This window comes from Pseudopipra pipra, chromosome 1 (genome assembly GCF_036250125.1).
Source record: "Pseudopipra pipra isolate bDixPip1 chromosome 1, bDixPip1.hap1, whole genome shotgun sequence".
Taxonomy (NCBI): Eukaryota; Metazoa; Chordata; class Aves; order Passeriformes; family Pipridae; genus Pseudopipra; species Pseudopipra pipra.
Window position 1 is genome coordinate 83733451 of NC_087549.1, and position 17379 is coordinate 83750829.

At 37.8% G+C, this 17379-nt stretch overlaps 1 protein-coding gene across 5 annotated transcripts in view; it reads right to left on the minus strand.

Moving 5' to 3' along the window:
* The window catches only part of PIGN (phosphatidylinositol glycan anchor biosynthesis class N), a 107230-nt gene that overhangs the window by 16711 nt on the left and 73140 nt on the right, over positions 1-17379 (minus strand). For all 5 annotated transcript variants that reach the window (XR_010432246.1, XR_010432248.1, XR_010432249.1 and 2 more), the window contains exons 19-23: positions 16484-16577; positions 10523-10631; positions 6651-6753; positions 4110-4212; positions 1900-1986 (exon numbers count right to left, since the gene is read on the minus strand). Coding sequence is in view for 2 of the 5 variants with exons in the window: in XM_064662438.1 (XP_064518508.1) it covers positions 1900-1986; positions 4110-4212; positions 6651-6753; positions 10523-10631; positions 16484-16577 (496 nt within the window). In the remaining 3 variants the exon portion in view is untranslated. The remainder of the gene's footprint in view (positions 1-1899; positions 1987-4109; positions 4213-6650; positions 6754-10522; positions 10632-16483; positions 16578-17379) is intronic.

The following is a 17379-nucleotide window of genomic DNA, read 5'->3' on the forward strand; positions in this document are numbered from 1 at the left end:
CAGTAGAATTGTTGGGATTCCTCATGCCATATTTTGGAAGGATTAGGTCAGCATAGCTGAAGAAATTATGCTTCCCAAGAGTATCACATAACTTCAAGATTAGTAACACAGCAGTCTAACAGAATAGTACAATTTTGTCAGCTAAGATTTATAAGGAGAACAGGTCTGCAATAAAACAAACAAAAAAATACCAGTGGCACATAGGTCTAATCGAAATGCTAAGCATGAGCAATCTGAATCTTCTTCCCTAAGACCAGGCTATACATTCTGTCAGCAAATGCTGACTACTGGGTCCTATATAGGAACCTTGAGTTCCTCCTAAAACACACTGTTTGCAGGGTCACAGTTGCAGTATGACTGCTCTAGCAGAAAAGGTTTCTCCTCTAATACCTCTATTTCTGAACATTAAACAGCACTTAAATTAAAAAAAGCCAGAACATCTTTTGAGCAGGAGTGCATCATATCTGGTCTCTGCAAAGGAGATCTGCACATTGGTTATCTTTTCAGGAGCTGAACAAAATACATTCAGGTGTTTTAAATTAAAGTAGTGCTCACTGGTGGGGCAGTGTGAGGAGCAGAAAAGGCCTTGACTCTGTGTAAACACTGTATTATCAACAGTATTCTCTGCACAAATCCAAAACACAGCCTCACACTAGCTATTATGAAGAAAATTAACTTTATCTCAGCCAAAACCAGCAGAGTTACATTCAAGTGTTAAAGTAGTACTGTCCTGGACCTTTAAAAATACAATTGGATTGCTTGATTTTTTGTTTTGGCTAATTTTTAGCATTTGAGAGACAGCAATAGCTTTACTAGAAGTTTATTTTTGTTAAAATAGCAAATGAAACTGATAAATTTACTGCAAGATGTCTCTGCTTTTTTCAGGTATACTCTAAAGCAAAGACAAACATCCAGCATCTAGCAAACTGTTTTGCTTTCTTTCTTAGCACTAAACTGCCTTCTTAAAGTGGTTTCTGTTATACTTCCTCTGCTGCAGGTTCCTAGTGTTCAACAGCATAGTTCCAAAGTCAAACAGTGTGGACTCTGCTTCTGTGATACACTCTCTCAGATTTGGTTATTTGACAAACTGTAAGGTCTGTTTTTGCAAGAAGCACTATTGAAACAACTCCCTCCGCAACTACAATAATCCACCTGCACTAGAAACCCCTATGTTCTAGACTGGCTCAGTTTCTTCTCCTACTTGTCCACTGATCATACTCACTGCCAAATAGCTCTCACTTAACTGCAGTCCCATGACGAAAGAGAAAAATTACAATGCTATCAAGTCTGTACAGTATTAAAAAAATATCAGCTGCAGTTTCAGCTACAGCAATGCAAACTATGTTAGTGAATGAACAGCTCTTCCCTCCTAAGCCCATATCACTTCTAACAGCAGAAACCACTTGCAATACAAATAATTCTAGGCCAGATTTTGTGAATGTGTTTTAGTAAGAGCCTGCAGGAACTTTCTTTCTTGTTTCATCTGCTTGGCCATGGCCCATGCCAGCTTCCTAACAGTTGCTTCCTAACACACTGCCATACGTTAAAAATGAGAATAACTTTAATATCACCTTTTTCAACTGATTCATGAAGGTGAATGAGTTCCCTCCAGCCAAAATGTAATAAAACAAAAGCAAACTGAAAACAATTCCTTAGAAGAAAGTTTACCTCAGGTGTAATGGTTATAAGTGGGCAAGGAACCAGATTCCAAAACAGTGCATTTTTAACTACTTGATGAAAAAGTATAATGTACAAGATCATTGCCTTTTGAGCAAAATGAGTCAAATCATCTTTACCAGCTTCTGTTTCCAATGACTACCAGGTTACAGATTTTGATTACAGGTCTTTTTGAAACAAACCCATCTTTTCCCTAGAATGCAGCAACCAGCAAAAGGATACAAAGAAGAAGGACCTCCGGACATCATCTAGGTGGAGCCCTCGAAACTGAGTTATATCCACAGCATAGGCAAAGTCGAAAACAGCAAGCTGGAAAGAGAGCAGAAGAAATCAATACTGAATATCAACTAATGGATTTTGATAGAGCCACCATATTTTTACTGAAATGAATGAGAAGGAAACCTACTTCCCTATCATCTGTTATTAGAGTATTATAATGAGGACTGAAAACCTTTCCCATATTTTCATTATACTTTAATGAATTAATGAATCTGCCAGAAAGACTGTACAAGTGAGATGATCAAATGAACAGTGGAGCTTCCGCTGTTATCTACACTAAAAATGAACTTCTATGCTTTAGACTTATCATCATAAATATTCCTCCTACACACACACACTTCCACTGCTCACATGAGCATGTAGATAAAGACCTACAGAAATAAAAGACTGCAATTATCCTCATTTGACTTCTTTTGTGAATGAAAATACTAAAATATTCTCCATCTCCTTTACTCAGTTCTCAGCACAGTATCATTTGACCTGAAGAGAAGTTATCTTCATGGAATTTAAGAGGTCAGTGAACTGCTTTTCACTAGGGAAAAGAAAAAAATCAAGTAATAGGCATTCAACACGGACAATGTTTTAATTAAAAATAATCTCACATCATCAGAGAACTGAGCCAGATTCTCTAACACAAGATTTACTTTGCAGCATATATTAACAGGCTGATGATTTTTTCTAACCTAAAACATGAAGCATGGGTAAGCATTTTTGTTCCTTTCACTTGAAACCAAAAGTTTTAAGTGAATGTTGACATACAGGAAGTGATAACATAAAAAATTACAGCATACCTATGTTCTTTTCATTTACATTTGATTAATAAAGCATTCATCACTGTTTAATACTGTTTTAATAGAATTTTATTTTACAACAAAGAGAACACCAGACCAACATCACAGATGTCTTTTTACAAGATGCAAAAGATAGCCTGGGGTTCTAGAATGGAAGAGAAAGTCCATCCCACAGATGCCAGACACCTTTAGTTGCAATCATGGCATCTCTATCACTTAAGATGCCACAAAACACGCTCACACTCCTCATCCTAGCTAAACGTAGCATAAATAAAAAGTGATTCCTGTTTTTATTTCTGATATTCAGCCTTGAATTGGTAAAACCTGCTCTCTTTCAAATTTCAAAACTGTCTTCCCTGTAAGAGCACTACAAAAACACAGTATGTGTCAGGTTCATTCCGATGATTGACTTGGTTCAGATTTCAATCGCAAAATAATCTTCTAATCTCCCTAATTATCATGAGCTGCAAAAGGGAGGAAAAATGTGTAACAACACTTCTCTTCGAGTGACTCTGGCCACTCCCATGCATCTGTAACCAGGTTGTCTGTGACCTGCACCAAGGAGGGCTCATTTGGGAGGAGTGGGAGAGAGCTCTGCTGCACACCTATCTGGCTCCAAGGACCCAAACAACTGCAACAAGAACATGGATCTAACCAAAACAATGGCATACCCACAGTTTGTTAAACCCTTGATCTAACCAAAGAGTTACGTTGCAGCATGAGCAGCATTGGCTTTGCAAATTGTTGACAATATACTGAGTTTTAAGGTGAAAGAAGTTGTGTTGATTACAAAACTCCCTCTCCAAGCAAATCTGAGAAGGTGCTAGTTCCAGGCTAGTCTCCAGCTCCTTGTTTGTCTAAACAGAGAAAAATCTCCATCCCTGAACAAAGAGTAGGACAAAGTCAAATGAAGATTTCTAATATTTCTTATGTGTCTTCTCAGAAATCAAATTATTTTTTTTCAGCCTCTCACTCGTGACTCTGTGACCAGAATAAAAAAAGTACAGTCACATTGTACTTACTCTAAAGAGTTACTGTACCTTATGCTGAATTAGGACTATACTTGATGAACAGAGCTTTGTAGCCTACAAAACATACCACTATGTCTTACTAAGTCAAACTGTCTTCCTGCATTCCTAGAAATGGCTCTGATGTGCAGTATTTTCAATAACATAAAGTACAAATCTTCCTTACAACGTCACATTCCTAGTCCATGAAACAGCTGATAAGGGCTTCCCAAACTTAAAGAAATGCAAAGTGTTGCTGTCTGAAAACCACTCAGAATATTTATTTCATTCTCAAAAGAAAAAAATAAAAGATAAAGCTGTTACTTAACCTGATATATCTATCAAGAGCTCTTACCTTTGGTTTGAGTGAAAGACCATAGCGCTGCAGTGCTTCTTGCTCCATATTTATCCACACAAACATCAAACCAAATAGCACCAATGGAAAAAGAGCTTCATATCTGAAGAGTAACGTAATAATCACAGTAAATGCAGTCACTAACAACTAAACATCAAATGCTGACATGTTTCTTTTCTTTTTTCTTCACACAAAGACTATACCAAGACCTAGTGGTACTCTCTCCCTTCTCTCCCCATTTCTGAGTACCCACAGTTGGTTGGTTGAATTTTAAGGTCATACAATAATTAAACAGTAAAAGTATGAGAAATAGAGGTTGCTTCAGCTTTGTTGTGTTTTGCACCCATTTTCTTATTTGATGGCTGCCACAACATTGTATGAGCACCCTTTTTAATTCTAACAAAACTGGAATAAAGTTTAAAAGAAGCAGAAGAAAAAGAATCACATTTGACATTCATTTTCTGCAAAATGGAAAATTTTGTAACAAGAGCTACTTGGAACTGAGGGGTTACAGTCCAACTTAGACAGCAACTCTACATTGTATCTCTTTAGGACCTAATCACACAAACTCATTCTAGTTCTGAGAGAAGAGAGAGGCATCTGTATACTAAAAGATAGTACTCTGTTGAGGAGAGATGTTCCAAGGAAAGAGGCATGTGTATACTAAAAAGAGCATTACATTTCACTGAACTGAAATATACCACTATAGCACTATATACCAATCCTTCACAACAGCAGCCCCAAGTCACACTATAACCATGGCCACTAAACTGTTCTAGCTCCACTCTCAATCTCAGAGGAGTACTTCTGGCTCCTACAGCACTCAAATAGCAAAGTATGAGTGCACTTACGTGAGACATTAAAACCCACAGATAACATAGTGGTGTAGACTGTAATCGGATAATATTTAGTTTCTCCTTGCCCTCTACATCTCTGTTGAACTTCATGGTACATCTCAATTTTTTCTTTGAGGATAAAATTGTAATACTAACACTGACTATGATAATAATACTGACAAGATTGTAAATGTTTTCCTTTTTATTTTTTTCCTCCTTAGACACACACTTGTTTGTCTGAAAATAAGAAAATCATTGCAGTTAATCTTAGTATTGTTCCTCTTGGGCTCCCCACTAGTGCAGCTACAGAGCAGTTTCAAGCAGGAACAAAAAATTTTGAATAGATATTTCTGTTTTAATTACCAGAATGACAAGATGTTAAACATGAAGACAACAACAGCTGGGTTGTCAGTAAACAGAAGTACCTACAATCCTCATAATGCCTACAAATTAAATGCCCTCAACTGAGTCAGTGACAACTGGTTGTATGTAACCATGCTCTTCAGCTGGCTTCAATACTTCCACTGACTGCACCTAGAGAGGTGCTGTAATTACCCGGACAGTGTTCTGGGTTATCAGTACATGGTATAAGAGCACCCTGAGGAGAGAAACACTGGATACTTTTGGCACCAAGTACTTTGCCTTTTGTTTGCTTTCTTAAGACTTATTCCAAAATTTTCTGGTCTATTTGGACATTGTAGGAAGACAGCAGAGAACTGTCAGAACTGTCAATGTTTACGTGGTCTGGTGCAGGGCTAAAATACAAAGAGGGTGATTGCCAGCTTCAGAGGGAACAACATTCATGCTTTATCCAGTAGCCAGCATAGGCTAAGAAGTTGAGTGTAAGAATGTGTGTGCAGTCAGGAGTAACATTAGGATCAAAATCTTAATGGGGAAGTGGGAGGAAGGGGAGGCAGAAGATAAAAGAAAAAAAGAGATGCTTCAACCAAAATGAAAGTATCCACAGGAGGCAGCTATTGCAAAATGTCTGCTGCAAGATATTTAATTCCACTTAATTTTCCAGTGTAATTAAATCCAGAGGATAAGTGGGAGGGAAAGCGGAAAGAATGGTTCCTATACTCCCCATTAATTATGCTCTTAAGAGCTACCAAGTCTGAAAGAAGAGAAAGGGTGGGCTGACATAGTGTTTTCTTCATTTAAAACATCAGAGGAGTTGACTTTTATCCAAAAAGAAGCAAGACCTAGTCTTCATGGGAACAAGCATTCCTTTGAAAAAAAATTATTTCCACAAAAATCTCTCAGAATAAAATTTTCCCTCATTTTGGGACTACCTGTTTCCTGTCCCACATCATTTAAGCCTAACTAGACACCAGTGCTGAGCAGCCAGGAGAGAAGCTATTTCCTTTTGTTTGCAAGCAGAAAACCACATGTCAAAACAACAAAGGACATAAACTAAACCAGACTTTCTTATTTTACTGCAAGATGGCTTGAATACATACCCTTCTAGCCACTGCTTTGTCTAGTTGAAAGGAATGTCAACAAACTAGTGTTTATAATACAAGCAGGAATATGGAAGTTCCCCAGAAATTTTATTTAGTAAACTAAACAAGGAGATAAATGGTGAGACTACAGTTGGAAGCAAACGTTACACCTCTAACAGAACTGTGCATGAGATGAAGCAGCTTCACATACAGCCCTGGATTTTATATGTAAAACCAATCCAAACAGAGTAGGAATGAAGTACCCTGTGCTGAGGAGCAGGTAGGTGGACATCAGGGAGAGCAATATGCTGAACAGTCGCTGAAAGAGAAACGTGGGGCTCAGTAACAGCAACACTGGGGAAGAAACTGCAACAATAAGAAGAGATGTGTCAGTCATAACATGCAGAACACTTCCTCCTTGGTAGAAAAGTAATACTCTTCAAATCTTGACATTTCATGTACAGAAATTCAATACGGGTCATATATGATCCTCTATTTTCTGAAGTCACTTTAGCTAAAGAAAAACCAATGTTTGGAACACTTCACAATTATCAAAAGTCATTTTAGTTCTCTATAATTTTAATTCCCTGTCTTTCTACCTCACAGCCTTTATAATTCTCATGAACTGATATTAATAGGTCCGTAAGAAAATGCAGAAGTACTACCCTAAAAACCAGTCAAACCTGACTGTTTAATACTCCTCTGAGAGCCCCTTACCATGGCCCTGAGGACTTCTGGCAGCTTGAAAACTGCAGTGACAGAGCCACTGCTCCATTGGATTAGAGTCATAGAACAGCTTGGGTTGCAAAGGACTTTAAAAATCATCTAGTTCCAACCCCCCATGGGCAGGGACACCTTCCAGTAGACCAGGTTGCTCAGAGCTCCATCCAATCTGGCCCTCTATTCTTTGTAATTAGATTAGGAAACCTGCCACATTCTGAGATGCAACTGAAAATACTGGTAATAAAGATATAGAAACCATCAACTTATTAGCTTCTCTACTTGAAAGTTTTAAAACAGGAGTATTTAAAGACCTACAAGGGACATATCTGTCATGATTCACACCTCTTGCCTTCAACTTATAATGCATTTCTCTAATGCAGATGTGAGGTCTTAAGAGTAGCATGTCACACCTTAGTGCAGCACATGGCTCAGCTGCCCAGTCAACACTTGTTAGCAGAGTCCATGCTGCCCCTAAAGAGACTCCTCTAGCTGGGAAACCTCTGTAGGTCAGAATAGGGACCAACAGTTTGCAGGAGGTGAGGACAACTGGGAAGAGAGGAAATGGGACACTGCAACAGCAAGTAAAGAGGAAGAAAAACGGAGGAAAAGTGGCCAGTGCTTTAAGGAAAGGGAGAAGGAAAAGCATTGCTGTGATTTAATCTTTAAACACAATCTTTTTTTATATGAAAATTGTATGTTTATAAAGAAGTATGCTGACAAATAACATTCATGTGATTCTTCATTGCAGTATAGTACCCTCACATTATTGAATCATTCAAAGGCTGCATCAACAGTAAGTCATAATTAATAATCACTCTAAGGAACAGAATAAAACTATAATATATGGAAAGTGCTCCCTTACTATTATAATCAAAGTATACATGAGTATTTACAGTAAACAAATCAATGAAAGAGAAATGAGGCGGTTTCTAAATCCTGTGGGTCAGTATGTTTTATTTCCTGGCTTTCAGCCTTGGCCACTGCTACAATTACAGAATAAGTGACTTCAAGGATGCTCCAGAAGGCCTGACTCAAGGAGGAACTCCAGGGACCTCACTGCAAGTCAGAACAGTTGGAAGTAAATTCAGCATGGCAAGTGGCCTCTGTGAATGACACTCAACATAGATGTGCAACACTCTCTGAGTGCAATCATAGATGAGAACAGATGAGTGGCTGGTAGGTGATAATTAGCCTTTCCCTTCCATCTCTGATGTGACACATCAGATATTAACCAGAAAAAGACATACAGGTTTTCCACTGATGAAAATTTTAAGATATAATATAAATTTAGAAATATTGCTAATACAAAGATGGTTCTGAAGAACATGGGTAGCAGCTGGATTAACTTTATACCTTACCGTTTTACCTCTATGTTAGTGGTTAACATACACTACATGAATCATATGGTGCAACAGTTGGACACAGATCTGCAGGAACCCACCTATCATGAATCATTTGCCTGATTCTCCAAATATCACTCTTTCTTAAAAATAATTAATTTTAGATCTAAGTTAAAATTTAAACAAAATAGTCTTCATATTAATCAGAACGAATAGCTGGGAAGAGGGCAAAAAGTCTTATTATCGTACTGACATGATAATAATATCAGTGTTATTATGAATAAATACTGATAACTGTGTTTCTGGTTCTATAAATACACAGAAAGTTGTAAAATCAGAGTTCAGTAAGTAACAGTGCTATTCTTCCACAAGTAAGCAAAAAGATGAAGAGGAGTTTGACCACCTGTAATACCATCAACCTTGGAAAAGCTACAGTTGACTTTGGTACCTTAATTTGTGGTACACACTAGGAACAAGGCAAGGGCTAGTTGTGGTTATGGCAATGTCAAGGCACTTCTTTCCAAGAAGAGTGTTGAGGACATGTTGGATGGCTTAGTGTTTTACCTGCTTACTTCTGTGTTTAATTATGGAAAGCAATTTCAGCAAGTACACAAAGCTCCTACCTTGTATATCATATTCAGTTAGAAAGATTACTTCCAGTATGAAAGACTTTGCTAAAATATTCAATACTACTGCGGCAGCAAGTAGACTGTTTGGTACCTACAGTTTACTTCACTGTTAAGTTTTATTTTTATCATCACCCACAGCAAAGAGAATTTCTAATATACTTTTTTCTCATAACTCCAAACCTCTCTGACTGAATCATCTCTTAGATGAAAAATGTTTCTCTTTCATCCTTACACAGGAGAGAAATATAACCTTTATGCTCAATTCCTGCTCCAGCAAGCCAAGCAGGACTTCATTGATTTCATTGACTTTACAACTGCAAGAAATTCATCCACACAGAGATCCCCATTTAGCTTAGCAGGCTTCAAAAGGTTAGGAAAGCATGATGGAAAGGAAAATGCTCCAAAGAAAACCACGCTACTAAGGAAGCATTGCCTATACACACACTGATCACAATCACTGGCATTAATCTTGAATCCGTTTGCTCAAACAGAAGCAGGATTGCTAAAACTGACAAGATCTGCTTAAGTTAAAACAATGTCACCAGTACAGGAACATACAAGACATCCAGCAACTAGACAATGTTGGTCATAATTCTTCAATTAAGTTATGTTTAAACTCCTGATCTTGACTTCTAGCAAAGAGCTGCTATCAAACTGTGCATGGGATACATTTAGCTCTAAAACAAATCCCATATTTCAGATCACTCAGGGATAAACTATGCTTAGCATTTTCTACTGGAGCCCTACAGAAATTATTTTATAGCTGAAATATGAAAGATATTGCTTTACTGTATTCCACAACCCCAGTGACAATTACATTTGCTCTGTTTAATCATATTAAGATTTTCATTGGAGAGGTGAAAAATCCATGGACTTGTGAGTTGCTTTTTTCTTTAATAACTAGGCTCTAAAAGATATCAATCATACACTAGCATCATTATTTCACAAGTATTTTTCAAGGTAGCTCTCAAAACCACTTCCACACCCCAAGAGTCTCTCCCATCAGCTGCAACTTCAAGTTTGCCTTGAAACACAGCAACAATCTTTCCTCATTTCCCTATGCTTAACTGGATTGCTTGCAGAACATCTCAGATCACCCTTATCTCCAAATGAAAATATGCTTATGCTCCAAGTGAAACAAAAAGAGAATTTATACCATTCCATCTCTAAAAGGGGTCTTCAAGATATTCTGTATACTCAAAAGATAAAGCTACTTGTAAATCAAAGGTATTTGCAATTTATCACAAACATACAAAGGAGTAAAATTTTAGAAGACTAACACATTCCTCAAAAAAACTCACTTAGGAAAGCAAACACACAGAGGAACTATTGGGAGTCAAATAAAGGAAAGTAAAATGGTAATGAAAAAGCAACATCATCCCCCATCCAACCCTAGACTCTGCAAACTGTCAGATAGAAGTTTGAGAGGGAAGATTTTCTTACCTAGAATCATCCAGCTAATAATTTGATTCAATACAGGCAATCCCAGTTTTTTCTTAAGACTGTCATGAGTACTGCTCACAACATATGTTGAAAGAGCAATACTCAACATCTAGAAAGAAGAAATGAAACACAACATTAATGTATAGATCTCTTCCATCCCATACTAAATACATAAATATGCTTTAGAGTTGCATAAACACCTCTTCTGGATCACCTTAAGAACAGGAAGTCTGATATGCAGTGTTAAGAATTTCTAACTCTTTATAGTTTACAATTATGAGCTTTTTAAAACTTCCTTCTAGTTTATTTTTATTAGTATGCTTATTATTATTTATTTGTGCTACTTTAAAATAGCATACACAAGGACCTTGGATCACTGATTTGACATGACATGCTCTTTGTCAAGAGTAACTACTTAAACACTCATGCAAACCACAGAAAGCATATGCCCCCAACTTTTAAAGGTGCACTTGTCCTCAAAAAAACACCACCAAGAACAAGCAGAATCTCTGGCTCTGCTGCAGTATCAGGTACAGGGCAAAGGGGAAGGGTACTTAAGGCAAGAGCTTTGCATGGGCAAAACTGCTCCAGTAAGAAGAGAAGCAGCAGCAGAAGAGATTGGATTAAGGGATGGAAAGAAGCTTTTTTTCCCCCCTCCAATTAAATTGTTTGAGCCAAGCAGAGCCCTGTGCCTTGGAGAAGCAGGGAAGCTGAAGAGGGTTTTTTCCTTGACTAATTCAAGAGACACCATTCAGTCACCAAGTACATGCAAAAAACCTCAGGAAAATTACCTCATGAGTCAGTTACTTTTGAAAGGTGACAATTATGCAAGAAAATGCTTGAGCCAAGTTTTCAATTACTGCTATTTATTCACAACTCTGCAGTTCCACTAAAAGGCAAATCAAGCATGCACAGTACTTCACAAACATGTGCTTTAAAACTGCATTACAAGACGTAATTGCTGTTGTGGCTTTTTCAGTGTGCAGCAACTACCCAGTGTTCACATCCATCACTTTTTGCCGTATGAATAGTTGCTATTTTTCTGCTAGACGAAGTGATACCTAGGTATCAGCCCAGAGGATACACTTAGCAGTCAGCATTCATTTTTGGCCAGTCTCACAGGTGCTCAATATCTGCTGCTTCTATTTAATTTGAGGCCACAAGAACACGTACCTGGTATTTCTCTGTGACATCAATAACCAAGGTCAAAACAGTAGACATCCAAAAGCACAGGGAATTGGACTCTTTAGACCTCTGATGTTAATTTTGGATACTTTTGCTGTATTCAGGCCTTTGATACATCTTTTCAAGTTCTTTTAGTGTCACGAGCTCTGGTAATCCCTCTGTTATCCCCCTAGACACTGGTGCAGTCACTTTGCACTCACTTTGTGTCATGTCCCATAACATATCTTGTGCCTTGGAAGACTTGTGATGACCTGGGCACATTAGTAAACACAGTGTACTGCTGCAAGATCTATACCAGTGTCCACGGAAGGGCTCTGCATCTGCTTTTAAGAATCCTGTGTAAACAGTTTAAATAATGTTCAAACTGCTCTTGGCTTTTACTAACATCTCTGTCGAACAGAGTAGAAAGAACATGGAGATGGAAACAGCTAACAAACAGCTAAGAAACTGTCTTCCTTCATCCTTCACAACCTTCTCTGAAGCTCAGAGATTATTTTTGAACAGCTTAAGAGCAGGTCTCTGAGACACACTCATCCGTAGGTCACAGCTAGAATGGGGAAACCAAGGATGACACCTGCAGTCCCGATACTGCCAGCAGCTCTGTCTGGGAGTTTTCCTAAGCATATATCATGGAAACAACCCACAGGCATAATGGTAGAAGAACCAGCATCATTAGCTGGGTACAAGGTTAGTTGAAAAGACCCTTCCTTCCCCTGGTTCCAACAATATGACATGGATTCCTTCTGTTTACTTCTCCTCCTATTCAAAAGATGTGTATATGTTATACTTAGGGACATGGTTTAGCGGTGATCTTGGCAGCATTAGGTTAATGGTTGGACTCAATCTTACAGGTTTTTTCCAACCAAAATGATTCTATAATTCTAATTTAGAGGAGAAAACTAATAAACTGATCACCTTGGACACACATGAAGTTCAAGCCTCCTAGGAATAATAACTTGGCCCGACATCATCAAGCAATGGAAACAGCAGTGTTTTCAGTAGTGCAGCAAAAACTGGACATCACCCATGGAACTGCTGGCAGAGAGAAACTGGTGCTCTCTCCAACAAAAAAATTAAGTTGTACAGTAGCACTGCAGCAGCCTACTGATGGATTATGAATGACTCCTGTATTCATCATTCCTGAAGCCTTGGTGACCTCTCAGAGATCATAGAATCAAAGAATTGTTTACGTTTGCTTAGGTTTAAATCAGTGAGCCTAACTAACAGCATTGCCAACTCCACCACTAAACTATGTCCCTAAGTGCCACATTTACATGTCTTTTAAATACCTCCAGGGGTGGAGACTTCTCCACTTCCCCAGGCAGCCTGTTCCAATGCCTGACAACCCTTTCTGTGAACAATTTTTTTCCTAATATTCAATCTAAATCTCCCATGGTGCGACTTAAGGCCGTTTCCTCTTGTCCTATCACTTGTTACTTGGGAGAAGAGACCGACACCCACTTCACTAGAAGACAGAAGGATAATTAACCAAAAGGCAATTTCTTGCCACAGCAAACAAAATTCAGTAAAAAAATGTTATTCCCTCTTTAATGATCTCAAAAGAAAAGCTGACAAACTGCTGGCAGTTTTCAAAAATGGTGAGGGTGTAACTAGTACCTTCTACCTCCAGCAGTGACATGTATCAAAACTTCAAAATTAGGTCTAAACATAACGGAAGTTTTTGTAACAGAAATGTAAAAGTAACCCTATGAAGTTACTCAAGCTTGTATTTTTACTTTAAAAATGTCTCTATTTACACATTTAGATAGTTTTAATGAAAAATCTTTTTGATCATGCTGTTTTCTTGTCTAAGATTTTTTTGTTACTTTAAGGCTAACACCTATGTTGAAAATCTACAGTGTGTATGCACAAAAAACAGTGAATAAATGAGCAGCTTGTAAGTGGCCTCTTAGATTCATACAGGTGTTTGTTAAGGTGTACACTCTGTCCCATCCATGGAGAAACCAACACAAAAATAACACAGTTCAGGACCACATCAGAGGGAATTATCTTTTCTATGAAGAAACTGGCAGGTTTTTCACCTGCTCTGATGGTATCTGCCAGCTCAGGTTTCTTTTTGACCAAAAGTAGAGCAATTACTGTAATGGAACAAGCTTTGTTCCTTACAAGGCATGATATTTTCACTACAGGCTAATTCCCAGATGAAAAAGGAAGCTCACTTGGACAAAAAAGAACAAAGTTTTCTTCAGAAGAGAAAAAGTTCATCATAAGCATGACAAAAAGCCTAAGCTATGCTGAATCCCTTTCTTTGTGTGATTGAAATAGGAAGAGAACTGAAAAGAGAAGTGTCTTTATTCAGATGTAATTTCAAAATAATTTGTGAAGAACAACTCAGGCAAATAAGAACTACTTGAGCCTTTATGAAATATTATCTTATTTCTTGTAAGAAAATGCATCTCATCCCAAATCAGCAGATGCAAAAAATTGAGTTGAGGTAAAATGAAAGATTTAAAAGAGGGTTCTTGCACACAGACACCACCAAAACAAAGAGAAAAATTATTTAAAAAAAAAAACAACCCACAAAAAACCAACCAAAAAAAAAAGAAGTCATGGGATCCTGATCAAAGCAGCAAAAAAGTTTGGCCAGAACAATAGAACTTCCATTTTGCTAATGGAAAAAAATACACAAAACCAGCTAGACTCTCCAGCCATTCCTTTTCCACTATGTAATTCAAAGGCTTTTAGTCAGAGCTGAACCTATAAAAGGTATTAGCAGAGCAGTTAAGGAAATCCCCAAGAAAAACCATAGGAGTAAGGGACACTGCATCTTCTACTTCAGTCAATACTTGGAAAAAAGTGGAACACAGAGAAGAAAGACCTACAGCGAATTCATCTATCTTCTCATTCCCCAAAATGAAGAAACATCAAAGAAACAATCTTAGTTTCCTCTCTAGGAAGGAACAATATTATGAGAGGAAAGCATAACCTTCAATGACTGCCTCCAAACACCACCTGTGGGGGAGCTGCAAAAACCTGCTTTTACAAAACCCCTTGACAAATGCAAAGCAAGAACCTGATTGAGTGCACTTATGCATATGCATGTCAGTGCCCTGATTACTGTCTGTCACTGCAAAATAGGTATGTTTCCTTTGACTAGGGGACTCATCTCACTCTTAAAACTGTCTGGGAGTTTTAAATCAAAACTCGGGATTTCCAAATGCTCTAAACAAGCATTTTAAAAATTACCCCTTCCTGTTCCCACTGAGAAGTCCAACTCAAAGGAAAACATACAAGGAGAATGAAGGAATTCTGTTGCCTAGAAATACTTAAATTCCGACAAGTATTTTCCTTTCGTATTCCTGTACGTTTCAAAGCAACTAAATGCAACCTAACCTCAAAACAAGGTATTTATTTAGAAACATGTATAATGCCTCTGTAATGTCCTTTTCTCACCTCTCAATCCTTCCCTTACCCAAAGTGTGAATGGTGGATCCCATGTTTTCCATTCCCAAGTAAGGTGCTGAAACAAAAGTCTAATAGAGACTAGTAATTAGATGTCACTGTTGTAAAGTATCTTCCGATTAAGGGGTAATTTGAGGAACTTTATGATCTTCTTAAACGTTGGGAGAAAAATTAAGACATTACTTTCTGAACAAGAAGGTGGAACATTTTCATCTACTTAAGTACCTCAGGCCTCTGTGAGTGAATTTCCTGATTCTCTAAGTTTGCCTAAGAGTACTCTGGCATTACTTTTTTACTACAGATCTATTTCTTCATCATCTTAACGTTTGAGCTCCTCCACGAAGTTACACCACACGAGATGTTGCAGCAGTTGTGTGCTGCGTTGAGTTAGCTAGTTGCCCAACCAGCTGCTCCCTCACTCCTTCATCCAGTGCAAGCTGTTTTCAGGCACTCCGGTGAGAAATCCATTGCCGATTCTATACTGGAAATACATGTTCTAAATGCTTAGGAAAAGAACTGACATATCTTTTCTACATGTAAGCTGTGAAAGTTCAGAGAAAACACTACCACATTTTACATGCCTTCATGCTCAGGTAAAGGCATTTTAACTATTCATTACTGTTTCCCCTCCTCCTTTCAACCAATTTGAGCTCTATACTTAAATCACTGATATAATGAATGCATAGCTTAGCTCAGTAAGAAACTCCAGGACACACAAAGTCATAACTAATAAAGCTGGTCCTGAAATAAAACCATTATCTTGTAATGAGTAGAAAAGGAAAAAAAAAAAAAAAGAGGACAGCAGGCATGTAAGCTATTATTAGAATGTTAAAGCTCTCTAGAACTTAATTAGCAGCTACTCTGAAAAAATCTACTTATTTAATGAAGCTATAAAGAAATAAAAATCTTATCTTTCATCTGAAAGACTTAACCAATGGAAAGCCAGCTTAGTATCAGTCTCACACTGTTATTCTACAGCAAAAAACTGGAACTGGTTCAGCCCCTTGAACCAGCAAGCCTGTCCTTAGTGTGCACATGCAACTACTGCAAAGGTCACTAGAACTTATGTACACAGACCAAAGACAGGACAAACTCTCAAGCTCTCCAAGCAAAGCATCAAAATATGTACACACATCTATATATCAATCAATATACACAGGATGGGCTTTTGGGAACACAGCATGATGGTACTTACACACGTGCACATGGTTCTCTTGAAATAGTCAAGGGGGAAACTCTTAGAAACAATAACTTTCTTCTTGAAAATTGTGGCCTTGATAGGAACATGTTCTTAGAAAGTAAGTAAAAATTTGCATGTAAAAATTTGAGAATTACTGAAAAGTAGCAACTGACCTGATAAAAATATACTTTCAGATCTTCATTATTTCTGTACTTATTTGCCAATGAGAAGCAAGAGATCAAGAGGGTCAGCAAACCAGCTGCTATTCTGCAAAAGCAAACAAAAGAACAATAAAATTCCAGCAAATATAATCAAAAGTCTTTTTTTTGCTGCTGTACGCTGTCTTGTTGCACTTTACTTCCCATACCAGATTCAACCCCAGGAGAGCTTTGGCTTTCCTAAACTATCCTGCATACTCAGACAGTGTCTCTAGGCTCCTACTGGATCATCTGACCCTGCTTCCACCTCCTATATACTTCTTTTTTATGACTGAGCTGAGTCAGGAGCTCCCTGTTCCTACCATACAAGTTTTATTAATGTGCTGAGAAGCTCTAACCTGACACATAGTGCCACTGCTCAAGAACAGATGCACCTGTTTCTCAATGGCACTCTGATTTCTCCCTCCTGTATCTTCTCTCCCAGCATCAACCTATCTTCAACATCTAGAAGTGTCACATATACATATATTTTTAATTGTTGCTTCAATCTTTTTCAGCTTCAAAACTCCCTTGAAAAGATTCAGACAAGCACAAAGTGTTTCAGAGGTGCAATGTTTCATTAGAAGAAAAAACAGAAAGCCTGGGCAAGGTGAATATAGAGAAATGTCAGGGAGGAAGATCTGAAGGTATTTTAATTCTATTGTGATTTCTAAGCTGTGCACAAATGTTCTAAAGAATAGAAAAACCTCAGTTTGGACCAGCAGAAATACATATATGTGTATATACAGCTGAGAAGCTGTAATACAGCCAAAGCAAATCTGTCTTGAATATTTGTAATGTGCCCAAGGATCGAGACTAAGAAGGGTTTTCAACAGATGGATTTAAAACACAGCGAAAAAAATTAGGCAGAA